The sequence below is a fragment of the Nicotiana sylvestris genome, chromosome 8 (genome assembly GCF_000393655.2).
Source record: "Nicotiana sylvestris chromosome 8, ASM39365v2, whole genome shotgun sequence".
Taxonomy (NCBI): Eukaryota; Viridiplantae; Streptophyta; class Magnoliopsida; order Solanales; family Solanaceae; genus Nicotiana; species Nicotiana sylvestris.
This window is the reverse complement of record NC_091064.1, coordinates 6,459,344-6,483,853: the sequence shown is the minus strand read 5'-3', so window position 1 is coordinate 6,483,853 and position 24,510 is coordinate 6,459,344. Positions and strand designations below refer to the sequence as shown.

General features: G+C 37.7%; 2 protein-coding genes across 2 annotated transcripts; both read right to left on the bottom strand.

The window, feature by feature from the left end:
- Positions 1-1,042: 1,042 nt before the first annotated feature.
- Positions 1,043-17,952, bottom strand: LOC104214504 (uncharacterized). The gene is made up of 9 exons (XM_009764181.2): positions 17,704-17,952; positions 14,582-14,653; positions 13,394-13,483; positions 3,469-3,511; positions 2,371-2,477; positions 2,048-2,143; positions 1,772-1,962; positions 1,580-1,649; positions 1,043-1,451 (listed from the first exon to the last, which is right to left on the bottom strand). The coding sequence occupies exons 1-9, from the start codon at positions 17,890-17,892 to the stop codon at positions 1,329-1,331; spliced, it is 981 nt and encodes a 326-aa protein (XP_009762483.1). The 5' UTR covers positions 17,893-17,952; the 3' UTR covers positions 1,043-1,328.
- Positions 17,953-20,231: 2,279 nt separating this feature from the next.
- Positions 20,232-24,169, bottom strand: LOC104214505 (uncharacterized). Its single transcript, XM_009764182.2, has 7 exons — positions 23,902-24,169; positions 23,274-23,340; positions 22,572-22,618; positions 22,111-22,198; positions 21,690-21,823; positions 21,184-21,282; positions 20,232-20,669 (listed from the first exon to the last, which is right to left on the bottom strand). Exons 1-7 carry the CDS (start codon positions 24,121-24,123, stop codon positions 20,595-20,597), a joined length of 732 nt encoding a protein of 243 aa, XP_009762484.1. The 5' UTR covers positions 24,124-24,169; the 3' UTR covers positions 20,232-20,594.
- Positions 24,170-24,510: the final 341 nt, after the last annotated feature.

Sequence of the window (24,510 nt, the reverse complement as noted above, 5' to 3'; positions counted from 1 at the left end):
CCTTACCTCTACGTTTATAAGGTAGAAAAGTTGCGTCTGATAGATATTCGGCTCAAGAAAAAATGCAAGAAATTAAACTTCTATGAGTGACCCCTCAACTTAATATTAAAAGTGATACCCATAGAATATTTCTTTTAGGTTGTGTTTGGAGTGAACGAAAACTTTTTCCTTAGAAAATATTTTTCTAGAAAATGAGTGATTTTATCACTAATTTTCTCATATTTGGTTGGTGAGTAAAATAAAATTTCAGAAAATATTTTCTAGTGTTTGGTTAGAGAGTAAAAAATATTTTTAAAAAAATAATTTTCTATGCTACTCTCCTAACCCCTCTTCCCCGAAATCCGCATGTTTCATGTGCTCCTCTCCCCCTCTCCCCCAAATACTCAACCTTTTTTGGACTTTATTTTCTTCAAGAATTTAATTATTCTTTTAAAAATTCACACAAACCCAAAGAAACTGTGCTTTACTTTTTCAAACATGAATAACGTTGAAATGTGAGCTCCATAACTAAAAAGAAAATACTCTTTTCTTATTAAAACAAAACAAAAATACACTTTCTACAACATGAAAAGAAAGTATGCATTTTGTTGAAATGAAAGAAAATATTTTTCCAGCAACATGAAAAGAAAGTACCCATTTTATTGAAACGAAAGAAAATACGTTTTTTACATCATGAAAAGAAAGTACTCATTTTGTTGAGATGAAAAAAGTACCCTATTGACAACATCAAAAGAAAATACTCTAAATAATATTTATATTTAGGATGAGGGTAGGGTGGGGGTAGGGGCAAGGGCAGGGTTGGTGGGGTGGGGGTGGGTAGGTGTGTGCAAGGGATGGGGTGGTGGGAGTTGGTGGGCATGGAGAATAGAGTGAAAAGGTTGAAAAAGAGTTTTAGAAAATGTTTGTTCGGGAAAACACTTTCCTCCAAAAATGAGTGCATGAGGAAAATATTTTTCAAAATATTTAAGCCAACCAAACATGAGAAAATTGAAAAATATTTTTCAAAACACACCCTTAGAGCTAAATGAAAGGAATTCATTAATTTAATCAGGGAAGTCTACTCAGTAAATGCACTGAGCTCTCTCACCTTTATATCTCATCAAGGAGGATAAAATCCATATCTGCATAAATAAAGTTTGCTAGATTGTCTAATAACATTGTTGGTCTCCTATTTGTAGCAAATAATAAAGTTGCCAATCTCCAAAATTCACAAAATACGCTATGGCAATACGCGTAAAGATAGGCATTCCTATTATACACCTTAAATACTCCAACCAAGCCACCAATGTGGGACTCAGTGAAAGATCCAAGGAAGTCTCAATTAAGTCCTAATTGTGAGAACTCAATGAGTTCACCAGCATATGATCAAAACCTCCAGCCTGTAAAGAAACCCGAGGCACACTAACATTATGGATCAACTGTTGTAGCCACCTCCTCGTTGTTGGATCCTCCTGACAAGCACAATGGGCAAACTCAATCAACGATACAAAGAAAAAGAATGCTTCATGTTTTATGGGAGAAGCAGGTTGGGTGTGGGGGTGTGGGGTGGGAAGCTACTTAGATTGCAAGCATTACGTACACGAAGACAGCTGCTGAAGGTGGTATCTCTAAGCATATCCGGAAGACAATTTCTCAGTGCATCACATGCCCTGCCATAACCAGTGCATATCAGTTTTAGCCCATAAAAAAGGGAAGACACGAGAGGGCTGTGATATATTACACATAAGCAAGCTGCAAGGAAAACTGGGATGGTGATATACAGAAAACTAACCTAACATTATCTGACAAACGAAGGTAGCACCTAATTATGTGTTTCAGCAGCCTTGATGAAGGCTGTTCAGCGAGTGCACCAACCATATTCCCTAAAACTCGGGCTACTGCAAAAAACCTCTCAGCTGTGGCACAGATGTAATCCAGACCCACATCATCAAGAAGGATTTTTTGCACAATGAAAGTTGCAACCTGTCAGCATGCACAAATTAGATGAATGAAAATCTGATCAACAAGTGAGGATATGGTCGGAAACTGTCATTGAGGAAGCACTCACTGTTTTTGACAGTTCACTCCCCATCTCCATCGTACGCAAGCACAGGGGAATTATCTCTGTCGATAGGAGAAAGCTGATAACTTCAGTGTCATCTACCTGCACAGAAAAAATCAAAAGAAACAGAGTACCCTGAACTTTAGAACAATAAAGGATTAAGGCTAGGGAAAGATTCCATAAACAGCATCTTGAGCTCCTGAAATTATAACTAATCATGGTTTCCTTCTCATAGACTGTCATTCCCAGTAGATATGATCATGAACAAAACCTTAATAACACTAACACTGAAAGAGAAAAAGATGCATGAAATTCAGCAGACTTATTACCTTCACCAGGGCACCAATGACACCTAAGCTAGTAAGCCTCAGATATTCAAAAGGTCTTGACTTGCTTGTTGTATTAAGAAAAGGGTACAAATACAACGGAATATGCGCTGCAAAGTAGGAAACAGTCAGAAGGATTTATCAAGGAAAGCAACAAAAGATCACAACTAAGATGGATCACAATTACGATTATCATCAAACTGAGGTCGATCCAGATCTCGGAAACACATCACAATTATAAACTCCATCTATTTGGTTCTTTTTTACAATATGTATTAGTTTTTGAAGGTTACAAAGCATTTTACATGAATAATATGGGGGCCAGGATAGTATATCTAGGACAGGCTTGTGTTGCACTAGCCAGTGCTTCAATGAACCTAAGGCCACAAACATGTAATTTTCCTCCTCTTTATGGACATCAGCGACTGCCGAGGAAGGACAGTCTCTATAGCTTGACAGCTGTGAATTCCAAGAAAAATGTATAATCTTTTTTCCTGAGTAATGGATAACATACATCCAAGTATAGTGTTTTCATGTGAAAATCAAATTCCAGTTCTCTAAAGACTTATCAAGTGAATGCCAAGTGATACTAATTTGATATTATTTGGGTTTTATTCTTTGATTGTGTCTGTGTTTGACAAGTAAATAAGAATTTTATTAAGTGAAAAGCACGAAGCAAGTGCCTGTGGTATAAGAGATGTAACTATGAGGGGTTTTAAGAATTGTGTCTGTGGCATTGTTAAGGGAAACACTTTGCATTCATGAACAACTGCAAATCAACAGAAGTAACAATTTACAAATCAACATAAAACAATTTCTAGCATTCCTGCACTTGAACAAACATAAGAAACAAGGCAATAACAATGCTGTCAAGGAATTATATCAACTGAATAGGTTAATGATCTGTATCAAGCAAATCATATATCCATATACAAGAGGATGTTTATGGATATTGTCATCTTCTCTCCAATGACATTCCACCTAAAAGAGCAGCCAGAAAAGCCTTTTTTTTTTGTATATCAAAAAGGCCAAGCTGATTGCAATTGAGAAACAGCTAAGAAAATTTAAAAGAAAAAAGAAAAGAAGAAACAGAATCTTTACCATTGAGGAACAACATTCTGGTGTCAGGGTGAGAGGCTACACACTGCAAAGATACAAAGCAATTGAAGGCAATTTCATTAGAAAACAGTAGAAGATTTGACTTGCAAAAAACCTAAATAATGGAGGCACTGTGAATTAGATTATCCTGAAAAACCAGTTACACTATTATTAGAACCTGATCTTTGACATGCAATTTGCTCCATGTAATAATAGAACTCGAATCTTTTTCTTTGATAATAAAAACTTAAAACTACTTCACTATTAACAGGTATTGCCAACTACTAATATTTATAGGATGTCAATAAAATGAAATTTGAACACCTTCAAGTCTGGTGCATAACCCCTCCTTCACCTTTCTTGATACATAAACCACAATCCCAAACCTATACAATTTTCTATACCCTACTGCTGAAGATTTATCCAAGCTGACATTGATGGTCTTTGGACCAGTTTATAGCTTGATATTTGACTTCACTATTTTGGCTTTCTCTCTCTCTCTCTCTCTCATTAATCTCTCGTCTCCTTCGTTCGCTCTTTGGGTACTTCTCGTTCTCCGGCAACTCTCCGGCAAGACCATGCCGGACATACAGGTAAACATCTCCATTTCTCTTTCTCATCTTCTTCTCCTCTCCTCCTCTCTTCTTCTCCCCTTCTGCTCCGTCTCTCCTCCCCCCTCTCTCTCTCTTCGCCCCTACATCTTCTTCTTCTCCTTTCTTTATTTTCTTTTCCTTTCTTCTTCGAATCTTTCCCTACCTATCATAGACCATCCGAATCCTATCCCCCTGTCCCCCCCCCCCCCTTTTTCCCTCTTTTTCGTTCTCTTCTGTAGGTTCACCGGCGGTAAAGGACAGCTCCGGCAGGGATAGTGAAGGTGTGTGCGACGCTAGGATCTGGTTCTACAGCAACACCTCGACTCCAGGAGGTGTTACAGCAGGCTTCAGTAGCAGGCCCCACTGAAACAAAGTTCAGTGTGGGCGGAGGCAGCGGCTAGAAATCCTCAAATACGTTCCAGGTTCTATCTTTCTTTGTCTTTATATATTTTGAGTTATTCTGTATCCTTTTGTCATTATATATTTTGATTTTAATTTGTATCACTCTTTCTCTTTATATAGTTTGATCTATTCTGTATCGTTCTTTGTCTTTGCGTTTACTCTTTTCTGTAGTTTCTTTCTACCGGTGCCTTAAGGTGCAATAGTTACCTTGTTGCGTGCTGTAGTAGTACTAGCTTAGTATCCCTTAGATTATTGTGGCTGGGGCGAGGTATGGTAGAGTGAGGTCATGTCCTTGGATGGGGCAGGGGGCGGGGGCAAGGGTGGTAAGGGAACCGCTAGGCTGAGGATTGAGTCCTGGAATATAGGGACATTAGGTCTTTAGAGTTAGGGAAGATTTTCCAGAAAAGGAAGATTAATATAGCGTGTGTCTAAGAGACTAAATGGGTAGGTACTAGAGCACGGGAAGTTAACGAGTTTGAGTTTAAATTGTGATACTCAGGAGTTTCTAGGGGCAAGAATAGAGTAGGTATTTTAGTTAACAGGGATCTTTGGGAGCTAGTGGTAGATGTTAGGAGAGTAAACGATAGGCTGATGACTATTAAGCTAGTGGTTGGTGGGTTCACTTTAAACGTGATTACTGCATACGCGCCCCAAGCGGACTTGGACGAGGAGGTCAAGAGTCACTCCTGGGAAACTTTAGACGAGGTGGTTCGAGGTGTCGCCCTTACCGAAAAGCTTTTCATAGGAGGTGATTTTAATAGCCATATTGGGGAGACTACTAAGGGCTATGACGATGTGCAGGGCGGGTTCGGCTTTGGAGGTAGAAACGAGGCAGGAATTTCGTTGTTGGATGTCGCTAAAGCTTTTGATTTGGTGATAGCTAACACGTGTTTTCAGAAGAGGGAGACCACTTGATCAGTTTTTTGAGTACGGTGGCCAAGACTCCGATTGATTACCTTCTCTACAGGAAGGACGATAGAGGCTTGTGCACTGATTGCAAGTTTATCCCGAGTGAGCGTATTTCGACACAACATAGGCTCTTAGTCATAGACCTGGAGATTAAGAGAAAGAGGAAGAAAAGAGCGACATATGGTCAACCCAAGATCAAGTGGGGAGCCTTGACTAAAGACAAAGCTCATGAGATGGGGGAGAAGTTGGTAGCTATGGGGGCCTGGAGGAGTAGTGGGAACGCAAGTAATATATGGTCCATGATAGCGAATTGTATCAGGGAAGCTACTACGAGAGGTGTTAGGGGTCACGAATGGAAATGCGGGATGCCACAAAGGGGACCAGTGGTGGAATAAAGAAGTCCAAGAAAAATCAAGAAAGTAGCATATCTGAAGCTAGTGGAGAACACAGTCGAGGAGGAGAGGAGGACCAATAGGGAGTGCTATAAGAAGGCTAAGAAAGAGGCAAAATTAGCCATCATGACGACTAAGAATGTAGCGTTTGTGCGCCTGTATGAGGAGCTGGGGAGTAAAGGTGGTGACAAGAGAATGTACAGGTTAGCTAAGGTTAGAGAGAGGAAGGCGCGGGACCTGGATCAATTGAGGTACATTAAAGACGAGGATGGTAAAATATCGGTGGATGAGGCGTCTATTAGGCTTAGGTGGCAGACATATTTCGAGGATGGTGACAGGTTCATCGTACTTAGTGAGTTGGAGAACTCAGAAAGCCAACGAGATTATGGTTTTTGTAGGGGCTTTAAGGTGTAGGAGGTTGAGTGGGTGATGCAGAAGACGAGTAGGAGTAAAACGACTGGGCCGGACAAGATTCCGGTAGAATTTTGGAAGGATGCAGGCCGTGCAGGCTTGGAGTGGCTTACTGGATGTTTAATGTCATTTTTAGGACGCAGAAGATGCCCGATGAATGGAGATGGAGCTTGATGGTCCCGGTGTATAAGAATAAAGGGGATGTCCGGAATTGCAACAACTATAGGGGTATAAGATGTTGAGTCACACTATGAAAGTTTGGGAATAGGTGATGGAGAGGAGGGCAAGGAGAAGTGTGTCTATTTCTGAGAACCAGTTTGGATTCATGCCGGGAAGGTCAACCACAGAAGCCATTCAGAGTCGACTGGTGGAGCAGTATAGGGAGAGGAAGAAAGACTTGCATATGGTGTTCATTGACCTAGAGAAAGCCTACGACAAAGTCCCGAGATAGGTCCTATGGAGATATTTGGAGGTTAGTGGCATCTCAGTAGCATACACTAGGGTGATTAGAGATATGTACGATGGTGCTAAAACTCGGGTGATGACAGTGGGAGGAGACTCGGAATACTTCCTAGTGTTGATGGGGTTACATCAGGGATCGGCTCTTAGTCCATTTTTATTTGCTCTGGCGATGGATGTGTTGACGCGACAAATCCAAGGGGAGGTGCCATGATGTATGTTATTTGCAGATGATATAGTGTTGATTGATCAGACGCGCTGTGGGGTTAACACTAGGTTGGAGTTTTGGAGACATACCCTGGAGACTAAAAGATTTCAAGTTGAGTAAGATGAAAACAGAATACTTGCAGTGCAAGTTCAATAGGGGACGCATGGGGCAGAAGTGGATGTGAAGTTTGATACACAAGTCATTCTCAAGAGAGGTAGTTTCAAGTACCTTGGGTCTATTATCCAAGGTAACGGCGATATTGACTAAGATGTTACACATCGTATTGGAGCGAGGTGGATGAAATGGAGGCTCGCATCTGGTGTTTTGTGTGATAAGAATGTGCCACCAAGACTTAAAGGCAAGTTCTACAGAACGGTAGTTAGACCGACTATGTTGTATGGTGCTGAGTGTTGACCAGTCAAGAAATCCCCAATGTTGCGCGGACTCTCCAAAATGCCGCCGCACTTGTGTTGGATCCTCCAAAATTGCACTACTTTTGGAGGATCCGACACGTACCTATTGATATTTTCAAAGAGTCCGAGCAACATAGGAAATCCCTTGTCCAGAAGATGAGAGTAGCCGAAATGAGGATGTTGAGATGGATGTGTGGGCATACCAGGAAAGATAAATTAGGAATGAAGTTATTAGGGACAAGGTGAGAATGACCCCTGTGGAAGGTGATAGTTAGTTATGTAAATAAGCATAGTCCTACATGGAATAGGAGTAGTGTAGGTATTGTGTATTGTTATAAATAGGGGTACTTGTATTATAGTTAGGGTACATTTAACAATATAATTTTTCCGTGTCATATTTTTCACATGGTATCAGAGCGGCAGTGATAAAACATCCGGGAAAACCCAGCCGAAACCGTTGTCGTGCTTCAATTCTGGCGACCTTTTAGGGTTTTTTTTCCGTCAAAACCAATTTCCATCAGTGTTGTGCAAAAACCAACACTACTACAAGGTCCCCCAACCCCCGGCGACCAAACACCAGTAAACACCTCCGGCAGCCGACGACTCACGCGCCGCCATGCGCCGGCCGGAGACAATTTTTTCCAACGAGATCTGCTCCACGTGCCGGCGCATTGATTCCTTTCCGGCCATTTTTTCAAAACCCTTCTTTATAATTCCGAGCCTACCCGTAATTTTCTTTTTTGATTCCGATAACTTTGAAAAATTTCCGGCAACTACAGTAGTTTTCTGGCAGTTACAATATTTTTTCCGGCAATTTTTCGGCAACTACAGTTGATTCTTTGTTTTATTTGGTGCTAATTTGCTAGACCTCTTTTCAATCCAACAATGTCTTTGGGAGTTGGTGTATTTGGGTCTAAAAATGGAAGTTCCGGTATTATGATTATCTCAGAACCTTTAATGGGAAGTTCAAACTACTTAGATTGGGCTTCGTCTGTCGAGTTGTGGTGTAAAGGTCAAGGTGTTCAAGATCATTTAACAAAAAGGGCTAGCGACGGTGATGAAAAGGCCAAAGCACTTTGGGAGAAGGTCAATGCTCAGTTATGTAGTATCGTGTGGCGATCTATTGATTCCAAGTTGATGCCCTTGTTCCGTCCATTCCATCCATGTTATTTAGTTTGGGAAAAGGCTCGTACTTTATACACTAATGACATCATGTTTCTATGATGTAATATCGCAAATGACAAGCTTGAAGAAACAGGAATTGAATATGTTTACTTACTTGGGACAAGTACAGGCAGTCATGGAAGAATTTGAGAAGTTGATGCCAGTTTCTGCTAGTATTGAAAAGCAACAAGAGCAACGACAGAAGATGTTTCTAGTTCTTACACTCACTGGACTCCCTAATGACCTTGATTCAATACGTGACCATATTTTGGCTAGTCCGGCTGTCCCTATAGTTGATAAATTATTCTCTCAATTACTTTGCCTTGCTGCAGCACCAAGTCACCCAATGATCTCATCACAGACACTTGATTACTCTGTTTTCGCATCTCAAACAGTGGAAAATCGGGCATCTCAAACTATGGAGAATAGACGAGGAGGAGGTCGTTTTGGAAGATCTAGACCCAAGTATTTTTATTGTCATAAACTTGGACACACTCATGAAGTGTATTATTCCTTACATAGTCGACCACCCAAAAATGCTTATGTTGCTCAGACCGAGACTACGGGTAACCAGGGATTTTCTTTATCTGAAGAAGAATATAATAAGTTTCTTCAATATCGAGCAAGAAAGCAGACATCTCCACAAGTAGCCTCAATTGCTTAGACTGATACTTCTGTCATTAGTAATTCTTTTGCTTGTATTCCAGTCTACTACTCTTGGACCATGGGTCATGGACTCAGGCGCTTCTGATCATATCTCTGGTAATAAATCACATTTGCCGAATATTGTGTATTCACAATCTCTTCCCACTGTTACTTTAGCCAATGCATTTCAAACTAAAGCAAAAGGAATTGGACAAGCCAATCCTCTATCTTCTATCACTCTATATTTTGTTCTTTATGTCACCGGTCGCCCTTTTAGTCTTGCATATGTTAGTCGTTTGACTCGTGCCCTCCATTGTGGTATATATATTTTATTGATGATTCTTTTATTATGCAGGACCGCAATACGGGACAAACGATTGGCAAAGGGCGTAAATCAGAAGGCCTTTACTACCTTAACTCACTCAGTCCCTCCAAAGCATGTCTAGTCACATATCCTCCAGGCCTAATTCACAAACATTTAGGACATCCGAGCTTATCCAAGCTTCAGAAGATGGTGCCTAGTTTGTCTAGTTTGTCTACATTAGATTGTAAGTCGTGTCAGCTTGGGAAACATACTCGAGCCTCTTTTCCGCGTAGTGTTGAGAGTCATGCAGAGTCTGTTTTCTCTTTAGTTCATTCTGATATATGGGGTCCTAGTAGAGTCAGTTCAACCTTGGGATTTCGTTATTTGTTATTTTCATTGATGAGTATTCAAGATGTACTTAGCTTTTCTTAATGAAAGATCGTTTTGAGTTGTTTTCTATATTCCAGAATTTTTGTGCTGAAATCAAAAAGCAATTTGGTGTTTCTATTCGGACTTTTCGTAGTGATAATTCCTTAAAATATTTATCCTCTCAGTTTCAGCAGTTTATGACTTCTCAAGGAATTATTCATTAGACATCATATCCTTATACCCCTCGGCAAAATGGGATTGCAGAGAGAAAGAATAGGCATGTCATTGAGACTGCTCACACACTTCTCATTGAATCTCATGTTCAGTTGCATTTTTGGGGCGATGCAGTTCTCACAGCTTGTTATTCGATTAATCGGTTGCCTTCATCTCCCATCCAGAATTAGGTTCCATATTCATGATTGTTTCCTTAGTCACCCTTATACTCTCTTCCCCGTCGTGTTTTTGGGAGCACATGTTTCGTTCATAACTTAGCCCCCGGGGAAGATAAGTTAGCTCCTCGTGCTCTCAAGTGTGTCTTCCTTGGTTATTCTCGTGTTCAGAACGGATATCGTTGTTATTCACCTGGTCTTCGTAGGTACCTTATGTCAGCTGACATCACATTTTTTGAGTCTAAACCTTTCTTTACCTCTTCTGAATTGAGATATCTGAGATCTTACCTATACAGACCTTTGAGGAGTCTACTATAGCTCCTCATCCACCTTCAGCCATAGAAGTCTTACCCAAACCAACTGTTGAAGAATCTCGTGTTGCTCCTCCTAGATCCCCAGCCACAAGAACACCACTCTTGACTTATCATCGTCGTTTGTGCCTAGCATCAGGCCCAGCTTATTCATGTCCTGCACCTGACCCTGCTCCTACTGCGGACTTGTCTCTTCCTAGTACGCTGATTGCACTTCGGAAAGGTATGTGGACCACTCTTAATCCTAATCCCCATTATGTCGGTTTAAGTTATCATCGGTTGTCATCATCCCATTATGCTTTTATATTTTTTTTGTCCTCTGTTTCCATTTCTAAGTGTACAGGTGAAGCATTGTCTCATCCAGGCTGGCGACAGGCTATGATTGACGAGATGTCTGCTTTACATACGAATGGTACTTGGGAGCTTGTTCCTCTTCCTTCAGGTAAATCTGCTAATGGTTGTCGTTGGCTTTATGCAGTCAAAGTTGATCCGGATAGCCAGGTTGATCGACTTAAGGCCCGTCTTGTTGCCAAAGGATATACTTAAATATTTGGGCTTGATTACAGTGATATTTTCTCTCCCGTCAAACTGAGCGTCTGAATAAAAGGACTCGGTCCCCGTGAACGGCCTAATGTCTGCCGCCTCTAGCCGATGCGCACTATAATGAGTTCAAATGCTTTCTTTACTTTATTATTAAACTTAAACAAAGAATCGTTTGACTTTGAATGCCGAAACCTTGAAAGCAAGGAAGGGCCTCTTTCCATCCGCCAGCCAGTTCCAGCAGAGTCAAAGTCAAATAAGAAGGGCCTAAAATAGCATTAGTCCACCTTTTTCTATCCATGGTTGTTGTTCGCCATTGGCCTCTCTATGAGTTGGACATTAGGAGTGCTTTTCTTCACGTGACCTTGAGGATGAAATTTATATGGAGCAACCACCTGGTTTTGTTGCTCAGGGGGAGTCTCGTGGCCTTGTATGTCGCATGCGCCAGTCACTTTATGGTCTAAAGCAGTCTCCTCGAGCCTGGTTTGGTAAGTTCAGCACAGTTATCCAAGAGTTTGGCATAACTCGAAGTGAAGCTGATCACTCTGTGTTTTATCAGCATTCTGCTTCAAGTCTCTGTATTTATCTAGTGGTCTATGTTGATGAAATTGTTATTACCGGCAATGATTAGGATGGTATTACTAAATTGAAGCAACATCTCTTTCAACACTTTCAGACTAAGGATCTAGGCAGATTAAAGTATTTTTTAGGTATTGAGGTCGCTCAGTCTAGCTCATGTATTGTGATCTCACAACGGAAGTATGCCTTAGATATTCTTGAGGAGACAAGAGGAATGACAGGCTGTAGACCTGTTGACACTCCGATGGATCCGAATTCTAAACTTCTACCAGGACAGGGGGAGCCGCTTAGCGATCTTGCAAAATATAGGCAGATAGTTGGTAAATTAAATTATCTCACAGTGACCAGGCCTGGCATTTCCTTTCCTGTGAGTGTTGTAAGTCAATTTATGGATTCTTCATGTGATAGTCATTGGGATGTAGTTGTCCGCATTTTTCGGCATATAAAATCGGCTCCAGGTAAAGGGTTATTATTTGGTGATCGAGGCCATGAGCAGATCGTTGGATATTCAGATGTTGATTGGGAAAGATCACCTTCTAATATACGTTCTATGTCTGATTATTATGTTTTAGTTGGAGGCAATTTGGTGTCTTGGAAGAGCAAGAAACAAAATGTAATTACTCGGTCTAGTGCAGAAGTAGAATATCGAGCAATGGCTATGGCAACATGTGAGCTAGTTTGGATCAAACAATTGCTCAAGGAATTGAAATTTGGTGAAATCAGCCAGGTGGAACTTGTGTGCGATAATCAAGCTGCCTTTTATATTGCATCAAATCCGGTGTTCCATGAGAGAATTAAACACATTGAGATTGACTGTCACTTCGTCGGAGAAAAGATACTCTCAGAAGATATTGTTACAAAGTTTGTGAACTCGAATGATTAGCTTGCAAATATTTTCGCCAAGTCCCTCACCGATTCTCGTATTAGTTATATATGTAACAAGCTCGGTACATATGATTTGTATGCACCAGCTTGAGGGGGAATGTTAGTTAGTTAGTACTTAGTTGTTATGTAAATAAGCATAGTCCCATATGGAATAGGAGTAGTGTAGGTATCGTGTATTGTTATAAATAGGACTTGTATTATAGTTAGGGTACATTTAATAATATAATTTTCCCATGTCATATTTCTCACAGAAGGCAAATTGCGGGAATCGAGGTTGAGATGGTTCGGGCACGTGATGAAGAGAGACATCGATGCCCCAATTAGGAGGTGTGAGAGGTTGACCATGGCGGGTCTGAGTAAGGGTAGAGGTAGGCCAAAGAAGTATTGGGGAGAGGTGATTAGGCAGGACATGTCATTACTTCAGCTTACCGAGGACATGATCCTCGATAGGAAGGTGTGGAGGTCGAAAATTAGAATTGTAGGTTGACAGGTAGCTGAGAGTTTCTCCTAATCGTACCAGTAGTATTAGTATTATTCTTACATTTTGTGTTCCTTGACCTTTGTTATACCATATTGTGTCATTCTTACCAGTATTGTTAGTCGTATTATTCTATTTCTTATTTTTAGATTTTTGTTACACATAGTGTCTTTGTTTTTTTTTGTGTTATTACTGTTGGTCGCTTCTTGTTTAGTGTTTCTTTAGCCGAGGGTCTATCGGAAACAATCTTTCTACCTCCATGAGGTAGAGGTAAGGTCTGCGTACACACTACCCTCCCCAGACCCCACGTGTGGGATTACACTGAGTTTGTTGTTGTTGTTGTATTGCTGAAGATTTAATCATTATTAAGAAATCATATAATGACAATAACTCATTACTTTAAAGATCACCAACAAGAATGAATAATAGAAACAGTATCAAGAAAAAAAAATCCACAAGGAAAAGAAGTTTCTATACCTGAAGAAGTGCTAGTGCATTACAAACTCTATTGGATTGAGCAGGAGTCAGGTTTGGTGGTGACAAAACAGGGTAGATGGAAACTATCTCCTGCAAACATGCAAAATAACATTTAAAAAACATATAGAAAAATCTAGAGACTTCCACAATAGAAGTTTAAGAAATAAGAATCAAATAGTTGTACTGAAAAATTCCACAACAGAAGTTCAACAAAGAATAATTAAATGGTTGGACAGAGAATACAAATCTGGTTTCTCGCCATGGTAAAAGAGCTAATTTAACTGAACCAATAATGTGGGCTCTGATAAAGCATATGAACACCTACACATAGTAGTTCCTGTTTACCCTCTAAGTTGGACATAGGTACAAAAACAGTTAAATGGAGAGTAAATTTGAATGATATCCCAGCACAAGACAGAATAGTCTCTCCTCCTAGTGCTGCGGTTTTTCCTTCTTTTTTTTTTTTTTTTTTTTTGGGTGGTGGGGTGGGTGGGTGGGGGGGGGGGGGGGTTATCCTCCTAGTGGTGTTTCGGTTCCCTCTTCACCATCTACCTCCACAACAAACAAGGAAAAGCACGTTAGGATTCTACTTTTAAATCTCCCTGTATATTCATTCCCAATTTTTTAGCCCACAATCATTTTCATTTATATCTGTTCCTACCAATAATAAGCCAACCCAACATATACAAAGAAAATGTCATACATTGTCTAGTTTCAGAAATTGCTATGAGCTGAGTCCAAATATAATGGGGGAAGAAACCCATGGGCCGATGGAGGACTAGCTCCCACTGCCTCCCCAGCCAGAAAATTTCACAAACATCCTAAGACTCTACAAGACCACCATCCCCCCCCCCCCCCACACACACACACACGCACTTTTTTTTAAAACTAAGCGCCTAGGATTTTACAAGATATTTTAAATTTTAACAATTTGAATTCCTCACTAAACCCCAATCAAAGGTCACTAAGATGTTTTATTGATAGCTTTGCTGTAAAAAGCCATTCAGAAGTTTCCTTCAGTCCTCGCTTTTAATAGTGCACAGTGTGAAGCATTTGTAATCACTGAAGAAATATGCACAAACAGAGAAGAAAGCTGGAATTACAGTACGGAATGGTACATTTAGCATGCACGTGCATCTGAGAAATGATATCAACTCTAGAAATATGATGAAACAATTCTCGGAATACCTGTAGCAGTGCAGCGATAGTACCAAATGAGTTCCACAACAAGGGGGCCAAATCCTGGAACAGTTCCCTCTTCTGGAAAAGGAAAAGAAAAATAACAAATCTTTTTAGGCAAATCTCAATACTACCAGTAGAACAACAAATTGGTACCCAACCCGAAATGCCAAATTATATGGTGTCCCACATATATACAAATATGAGCACATTTCTGAAGAGGATTGAGCAACAAAGTAGAGTATTGAGGCAGAGACCAACTATTCAACCATTGCTCCAAAAGAAGAATTTATAATTCTCCCCATCCATCAAAAGAGTTATGCAGCCTGAGGAGAAGACTGAGTTAAAAAATCCCATTAGGGCAGATTGATAAAGTAGAATATAACCGCTAATCCACTAAATAGCCTGAGGAGAATACTGAGTTCAAAAATCCCATTACGGTGGCTTGATAAAGTAGAATACAACCACTAATCCACTAAATCAGTTGTGCAGCCTAAGGTAGAAAACTGGATTGAAAGCCAGGAACTAATGCTGTTTGCCAGGATTCATCACATAGAACCACCAATTCGGCAAAATTTCTCATAGTATTTGACAGTTCACACAGCCAGCAGGAAATGTAGAAAAAACATTGCCTTTGTAAGCACATCTGCAGTCGCTAGCAAAGGTAGAAAGAATATTGTCTTTGTAAGCACATCTGCAGTAACTATTCCAGTAAAAGAGTGATAGTAGGAGTAAGATGGTAATTCCAAGTTTATTTACTATACAGCGGTAGCAAATTTTCAACTTTCTAATTTTGAAGCTATCAGTATTGATTGGTTTCCTTTTCTCCAGAATTAAATCTTCTACATTGTTAGACAGATAGATACTGATGCAGATTATTTTTGAACCATTGTGATTATAAAATGGATGTCTATATTGCTAACTAATAGCACCAGCTACTTAACTGTAAATATAACTAAAGGAATTGCTCAAACCAGTGCAGGAAATATAGCATGCAATAGGTAATTCTGTTTTTGGACTATGTTAACACGATTAGAATTTCCTTCCTTTTTTCTTTGGATGGTGCAACTTCTACCTACAGTTCTTAGTTGTTCTTCAATTTGGTATCTATCTTCTAATATTACTATACTTAAAAATAATATTGATACACTAAAGAAAAACATAAGGAGATAATTGGAGTCTTTTTCCGAGCACCATTATCTTTTGCAGGATGGAAACAATTGAATGCTTCTCTACTAAAGGTAAAGGGATTGAGTGAGGTGACTGCTTTCTGAAAAGTTGGACAAGGTCACTTCCTCTGTAAAAATTGTGGCAGCAATCTCCTCTTTTCAGGAAAACAAAGCAAGGACGTATGGGATCTTGTTGGTTCTTTCCAGAAAAAAAGGAAGAAGCGAAAGTCGTAAGGCTCGACCTAGCCGGGAGAAAGAGAGCTAATCCAGGACTTTTACCAAAGTTGCGCAAGGTCTTTCTGAAGTTCAACAAACCCCCCTTCCATCATATCCATCATTCAGAATTGTAACGGTCGTTATTCCTTATGAATGAGTGAGTTCCATCTACTTGAATCAACATTCACCGAGTTAAACTCGTTAGATAGCTGTGAAATGACTATAATAGCCTAATTAGCACTCACCTGATCTGGAATCTTAAACTACCAAAACAGAAACTACTTTTAGAGAAAGTGTGCAATGACTATCATCTGAATCGAAGAGAAGAATATACAAAGTGGGATAGATTATCTGCTAACCCCTACTAACAAAAAAAAATTAAGAAATCTATCAATTGGAAAATCCAACAATACTCATGACCCCAAATTTGGTAGCCTGACAACTGTCAAATTGAGCTACTGAAGCTAGCAGCCATGTAGATGCTATTTGAGCTGTGAAAGAAACATATCTAAGTTAACAAAAAATCTAACAGCTTGCACACAACAAAATGCCTTAAGGTACATTTGGCAGTCGCTGGGTCATTTGGCATCCGAAATTTTCCGAATCCAAATTGCTCACTTTTTACAATTCGACCAGTATCTAAAAGTTATCAAAACCTACTATTTTTGTTCTACTAATATTCTCAACAAGCATCTAATAAGTACATTTGGCAGTTGTAGACATCAGTTACTATCTCAAATTTCCGGAATCCAGAAGATCAATGCCTCATAATTGAATTCAATTCTCTGAAGCGACAAGCATCTATTAGGTACTAAAACCTACAATATTCATCCTTCAGCTACTATCCTTAACAGGCATCTAATAGGTAGAATTGACAGTCAGCGACATCAGTCCCTATCCCAAATTTCCCGAATCCAAGCTCATTTTAGAATTCAATTCTCTGAAGCTGCAAGCGTCTATTAGTTACCAAAACCTACAATATTCCTCCTTCAGCTACTATTCTTAACAGGCATCTAATAGGTACATTTGGCAGTCAGCGACATCATTTCCCATCCCAGATTTCCTGAAGCCAAAAAACTTAAATACCAATTCCAGCGTTTTAAAATTCAACTTTATGAGGCAACAAGCATATATAATCAGGGGTGGAGCTAGTAAGAGAGAAAGGAGTTCAACTGAATCCCTTCGTCGAAAAATTATAACGTGCAAATAGGGTAAAAATAATTTATTTTGGTTATAAATAAAATTCTAGTGTAGTGGTAAAAGGGGTTTCAAAAGTTGCTTTAGGTTACATATTCAAATCCCAACTAGTATTTTTTTTCTCCGTATATAAACTCCTCGCTCCGCCACCGTGTGTACTCATCAAAACCTACCATTTGCTTTCTCCTACTATTCTCAACAAGCATCTAATAGGTAAATTTGGCAGTCATCAACAATCTCTTCCATCCCAATTTTCGGTGAATCCAAAAATTCCAGTTGCTCTTGTTTTTTTCCTTTTTACAATTCAACTCAGTGAAGCGACAAGCATCCATTAGTCATCAAAATCTAGTATCTCCATTCTCCGACAATTCTCAAACTTTAACCCTCGGACGTCAAAAAAAATCCTAAGCTCTTAAGTTATATAGAATTTTACGGTGTTCCAGAATTGAATTACACAAAAATCATGCCACGGAGTCGATATAATCACGCGATATGTCAGTACAACGAAAACATGAATGCAAAACTTTTAAGAGAGGAAAAAAGATAAACCTTGGAAAGTTCTAGAAGAGCGTTTTCTCGAAGATCAGGATTGCTGAGATCAAGCACAAGCTGTTCAGCGGATTGCATTTTGCGATCCTTATCCGCCGGAGCTCCGACTGAAGAGGAAGAGGATGCTGCCGCTCCGCCGCTACCGAAACCGCCAACGCCGATTGAGAAAGACTGAGGTAAGTTTGCCATATCAGAGGCTCAACTGAAAACTTTATTGTTTATGTTTTGCCTTTTTCTTCCGTTCCGAACTGAACGAAGACAGAATTTCACCGTTTGATTTAAAACCGTGGCATCATATTATGAAACGTGCCATTCACGTGCTCCTTCCCTACTACCTCTAAACATTTTAATTTTCTTTTTCTTTTTCTTTTTATTTTTATTAATAATTATATGACGACGATGTTTAGGCTAGCTTTATCATTCAATATTTCATAATTGTAATAATTTTTTTAAATAAATATTGACTTGAAATTAAGTTTGTTATGATAAAACTTATAATAACAGCTATTGTATTACTTTTTAATCATGTTTGAGTTAGATCTTCAAACTATTATAACGAAACGTAAAATGATCACATTTAGATTTCTTTTTAATGTTGCAATAATGATTGTAAGTGTATATTATAGAAGTTTAAACTTGAAGGTTGAATTCTCTTATACAATCAAAGTTTATTTTTTCTTTTTATGCATTTCTTCTTTCTTTTTTAAGTTTTCTTGATCGTATCGCCTTAAAATTTTAAATTGTTCGGAAAAAAATCACTTGTATTTGATATCTCATTTTTATATTTAAAGATAATTAACCCAAGATTACCAAGATACCCCTAAGCCACTAAAACAATGGATATAGGCCCAAAATTAGTTAGGCCTCAATATTATTCATATTACTATAATATGTATGAAATTATGTACTTGTGATAAATGAAATCTTTTTAATCATTTGTAGCCAATTTTGACCAATCATTAAGCATATATTTTCAAAATTTATGCTATTTTGAAATATGACTATAGTAATTATGGTAGGCAATTAAAATTACAGCTATTTCCTATCTTTTTGTATGATTCACTCCAAATTGAATAAATCTTGTTAACAAATTTGATTTTATAAGATTTTCTTCATTCTTTGAGTGCCTTTGTAGATATTTTTCAAGATCACGTTAATAAGATTATTAAGCGATGATTTGTTAAAGCATTGTCTCAACCGTTAATATTTTCTAAAGGGCATTTGTAACCATGAGATTGATAGTTATAGCTTATTATTGGATTATGCGCTAAAAACAATTATATTTCACATACTTAATCACGTAAAGTCTTAAATTCTTTTTCTAAATATTTCTATTGCTTATAGAATAATTTTAATAGTTTTTTATAGTAGTTGTCTCCGTTGGAAAAAAAAAAGATTCAAAATAAATAAAACTATAATTTGTATGAAATTATGTACTTGTGATAAATGAAATCTTTTTAATCATTTGTTGCCAATTTTCATCAATGATTAAGCATATATTTTCAAAATTTATGCTATTTTGAAATTTGACTAAAGTAATTATGGTAGACAATTAAAATTACACCTACTTCCTATCTTTTTGTCTGATTTACTCCAAATTGAATAAATCTTGTTAACAATTTTGATTTTATAAGGTTTTTTTCCGTTTTTTGAGCGCCTTTGTAGATATTTTTCAAGCTCACACTATTAGATTATTAACCAATCATTTGTTAAAGCATTGTCTCAACCTTGAATATTTTCTAAAGGTCATTTGTAACCATGACATTGATAGTTATAACTTATTATTGGAATTTAAGCGCTAAGAATAATTATATTTCGCATACTTAATCACGTATAATCTTAATTCTTTTTCTAAATATTTACACTGCTTATAGAATAATTTTAATAGTTTTTATAGTAGTTGTCTCAATTGAAAAAATGAATTTTTCAAAATCAATTTAACAAAATATTACCTAAGATAAAGAATATCTCAAGGAACATTACATGAATTGACTATTATCAACTTACAAATAAATTGACTACAAAAATATTAATAAAATACTTTATTTTATATCTTAAAAAGCCATAAGAATAAACTTAAGATAATATATAGAATTTTATTATTAAATAAATGTAAGGCCTCTTTATAATTTTTGGCTTTATGCCACGTATTCTATTAAATTGCCTCTATTAGATAATATAGGCTTTAGTTGGAAATGGTAAAAAATGTTGAACTGTGTTTTAAAATTTAATGAATTGTATGCGATTTTATGTGCGTGTATTCGCGCGCGTGGCAACTGAAGTACAAAATAAAAGGACAAATAATGAAATAAGAACAGCAAACCCTTAATATTTCTCCCTTTTAATTCCCTCAGTCAAGCAAAGGCGGACCTATATATTATCGACCCCGCAAGCTTCGATAGAGATCTTATATATGTATATACCTTGAAAATGGTTCATTTAAAGCACTTGGCACCCTAAACACTAGAAGCGGAGACATTGGTCGAGCAGAATACTGTAACCCGTCGTGTAAAAATCATGGGGCCAACTCAGTATCAAGGGTGGTAGTTTTATGTATTATATAACACATACAAAGCTTCAAAACAAAAGACTAAGTGGATCAAAGCAATTTAAGAGTAAGGGGCACTTAATCCTGTTGTAGAAGTATGTTAATAGAGAAAAGAAAAATGGAACGTAGTATAGAGCAATTCACCGTAAAACAATTTTGACATAACTTTCTGGTAGGGCGGGCTTCGAGTTTGAAGCAACAACATCCTTCTCTTGTGATTGCTGCTTCATTCTTCTCCCTCATTGCACGAAAATTCAGAAAGGCGGCACTATAAGTCCCTATTGCTTTCAGTATCAGAAGCATGTCACGCAAATGGCTCTATGCGATGAAGTTCATACTGATATCATTGTCTCTTCGGATACTCCCTTGGTCCAAAGATGGTGGATCCAATTCTCACATTGGTGCTGCCCATTTCTATCTGCAGCATTACCATAGACGATCAACACATTACACATGTCTACGTTCTTTAAGTCTTAACAACCAGTTTCTTAATGCAGCTTATATATTTTTGTATGAGCAAAGTAGAACCAGCTCATTTTTTTTCATAATTCATGCTTACTTTGGGAACAACACGGACTATACAAATAGACAACAAAATATATTCAGAAATTCATTGGCAGAAAAGAGAAAAATGAATTACATGGTCATCTCGAACATTTGCAACTTATTCACAAAACGTCTTTCGTCATTTCTGTTGAATTTAAGTGGAGCAAAATATATTTTTGCATTAGCACGCTAGAGGCCTTAATTTAAACTCAAAAGGCAATCAAGAAGATTGATGGACTATCCGCTTTCACATGATAAAAGCAGCAGCAAAATGAAACTAGCAAAGGAAATTAATCAGAAGAAGTGATTCTTTCACTCAGAATTATTACTTTTTTGGATGAAAGAGATCAGAGATTTATGAACAAGGTAAGAGAATAGCAGCTTACCGCTAGCTCAAAGTCACTAGACATGCCCATTGATAACTCACATTGAGACTCCCCCATCCCAAGCACCTTGCAAACTTCAGTTCTACAGTTCAGTAGTGTCTATTGCATTAAAACAAGAGAAATGATGATCAGCAATATGAAGAAATTGGCAAATTAGATGAAGGTCTTAATATAAGATTTTTGTCATGAAGCTTCTAATATGCATTAAGATATTACGATAACAAACTTCTTAAGAATTTCATATTAAGATATTACTTAGCACAAGAAAAGCATCCCTCTATTATACGTAAAGGTCAAAAAAAAAAGGAAAAAGAACTTCCGATAACTATGAAGAAAATTTTATGGTGACTATTATCATTGACGAAAAAGACCTGCTTTCAGTAGTTTACAAATGTTCTTCCTTTGCATCTTTCAGTACAGGGTGGGACATCTTCAAATGGCTTAGAGAGCTTGGAATTTTTACAAGTCATTTACAACTAAATTTCGGATTAATTACAGAGTATCACCTTGAAGTTTTCTGGGGTTGAAGTGTAGTCAGGCCTTCCAATTGTCATTAGGCCAGAGAACTCAAGGTTTGGGCAATCCAGCTTGACATGTTTGGCCAGCTCTACGCAGTTTGATGGATCAATACCAGATTTTGCTGCAGATAGTCGAATTAACTAATTCGTTAGTTCCTTTGGAAGTAGGAAGAATGGAGCCTTCCTTTTTCCCTTGAACGCCATAAAAACAAGCATTGTACAGTTCGATCAAACATGCATTACTAGCAGTGAGAACAAAAAGAAAAAAGCTAACAATTCAGAGTTTCAAAATTGGTGAGATTTCATTTTGCATTCTGCAAGTGTAACCAGTAATCTGAGGACTTGAAGCAATGCGTTAAAACCTTTCATAACCTAAACTGCTCCAAAAATGAGAAGGAAATATACTCACACTCTTCTCCGCTGGTATTTACTTGAACCAAAACTTTCAAAGGCTGCCTGCCAATGCTTGAAACCATACGATCAAGATGATTTGCAAGCTGTAGATTAGAAAAAGGTGTTGTATGATTGATCAACTTTGTTTGATTCGAACAATAATAAGCATTGAAAGAGACTATAATCTGACAAAACAAACTTATTAAAGCTTCAACTTGTGCTTGACAATGACCAGAACGAACTCAGGAGAAAAAAAAAAATGAAATAGCACACTCCTCATTCTTTTGATGATAACTATATGGAGCTAAGTTATATTGATATCAATTCTAGTTATCCTGCTGAACTCTGAAAGTAAATTAAAAATCATATTGCTGCTAACTTAGTGGAAATAGAAGCAGCATGTAATATTTTCGAGATTAAGCGGAGAGAATACTCCTCAAGTTCATCAAGCATTAAAAAAGCAGGTTAAGTCTTTACCTTCTGATTATCAACACCATGTACCATGGCTAGACTGGGAACAGCAGCTGCAATAATGGAGGTAAACTTTACATAACTGAAATATGATATTCTTATCCCATTTACATATACAAGCAGAAATGCTTCCTGAGGCTGAGAGTAAGACCCCCCCCGGGGGGGGGGGGGTTCTGGTCTTGTCAGGATACTAAAGAAAAAAGCTCTAATACTCTAGTTAGACGTTCAACTCTCATCTTTCAGGTCCTTAGCACTAAATAATAAATTCTTAGTTGAAAAGGTAAAAGCAAGTAAATTAATCTCTTATAGAAATAAAACAAGAATCAAGAGCTTCGAGCCAATAAGGATTGAGAAAATTGACTCAAGAACCGACTTCATTCTGAGCTCCATCGTAGAATTTGGATAGAAGATAACAATTTGAGAGAAAATATGTCCGGCTTGTAGTTCACAAGTTAAGCATCGAAAGGCAATTTTGGTCATATTGGGATACTAAAAAGAAAAGCTTTTACACTCGAGTCAGACAATTCGATCTTATCTTACAGGCAATTAGCACAAAATAACAAACTTTTAGTTGGAAACAGTTAGAAGATAATACATTGAGGCAAAATATGCAGACTTGTATTTCAGCAAGATCGCAACTGGAAAAGTCAAATCAACCAAATATAAGATCCTACAGAAGTTCGCACAAATATTCGGATGAGCTCATACTCAGGAGTTGCTTCACTTTGTTGCTCTGCAAATGCCCGATATAGTGCCATTCGATGTCCTCAGGAAGCTGCATATCAACCACAAATACTCAAAAAAAATGTCTGCAACTATCAACTACTCAACAACTCCCTCAGTTATTACACCTTTCTATATTTAATAACAATTTAATCCTAACCCTCTTATTTACCCCTAATAAGATGATTTATAACCATTCAATGTCCTCAGGCAGCTGCATATCAGCAACACATACTCAATATTGCACAAAAAAAAAGTCTGCTACTATCAACTACTCAATTACTCCCTCAGTTATTACACCTTTCTATATTTAAAAGAATAATAATTTTGACCTTCTTATTTAACCTTAATAAGATTATATATAGCCACACAAATATATATGACTTATTTTAGACCATAAGTTTCAAAAGTTTTTCTTTCTTCGTGCTCAATCAAACTATGCCACATAAAATGGCATGGAGAGAGTATGTCTCAATCCCCAAATTAACTCAGCTATATGAATCCTTTATATCTATTCAGCTCAATTTACATCCAATTTTTTTTTCCGGAAACAATTTGTCATAACCTAAAACTCAATTAGCGTTACCAATGCTGAAATGGAGCAGATGAGTACCTCGGGAGCCTTCTGGATAATCTCTTGGACATAATTTTCACCGAAACAGCGGTGACCAGCATCATAAACTTGGTTAATTAGAGAAATAGGTTTGGTCTTGCTCACGGCAACCACTCTCACGTCATCAGCACGGCGGCCGGACCTTTCCGCAGCTTGCCGGACACGATGGAACACCGACCGCAGCGCCGTTACAGCCAAGCCCTCGGCAGCCGGAGCAGCCATCGCTTTGCTCTCTATGTGTTTGGTTATTCTCTCGCGGGCTAATCATTGTTTATTAGTTTCAATTTACAATCACCAAAAAGAATGGTAGGTAATTGTTTACGTCAAGAAATGAAAGCCACACATAACCTTGTACAATCAAACCTCACTTTTTTTCCCTGTTATAGATTAATTTGCATTTTCAGTTTAAATCTTATTTGATTGTTATAGATAAAAAACATTTAAATTTCTTTGAATGTTTTCAATGTTATACAATTTATAAAATGGTTTAGATTAAAATTAAAAAATATTTTCATATTTTATTAATTAAAATTTTAAAATAAAACTAATATAATATTGATAAATTAATAACTAATCATACAAAGATTTAATCTGGAAAGCATAAAGATT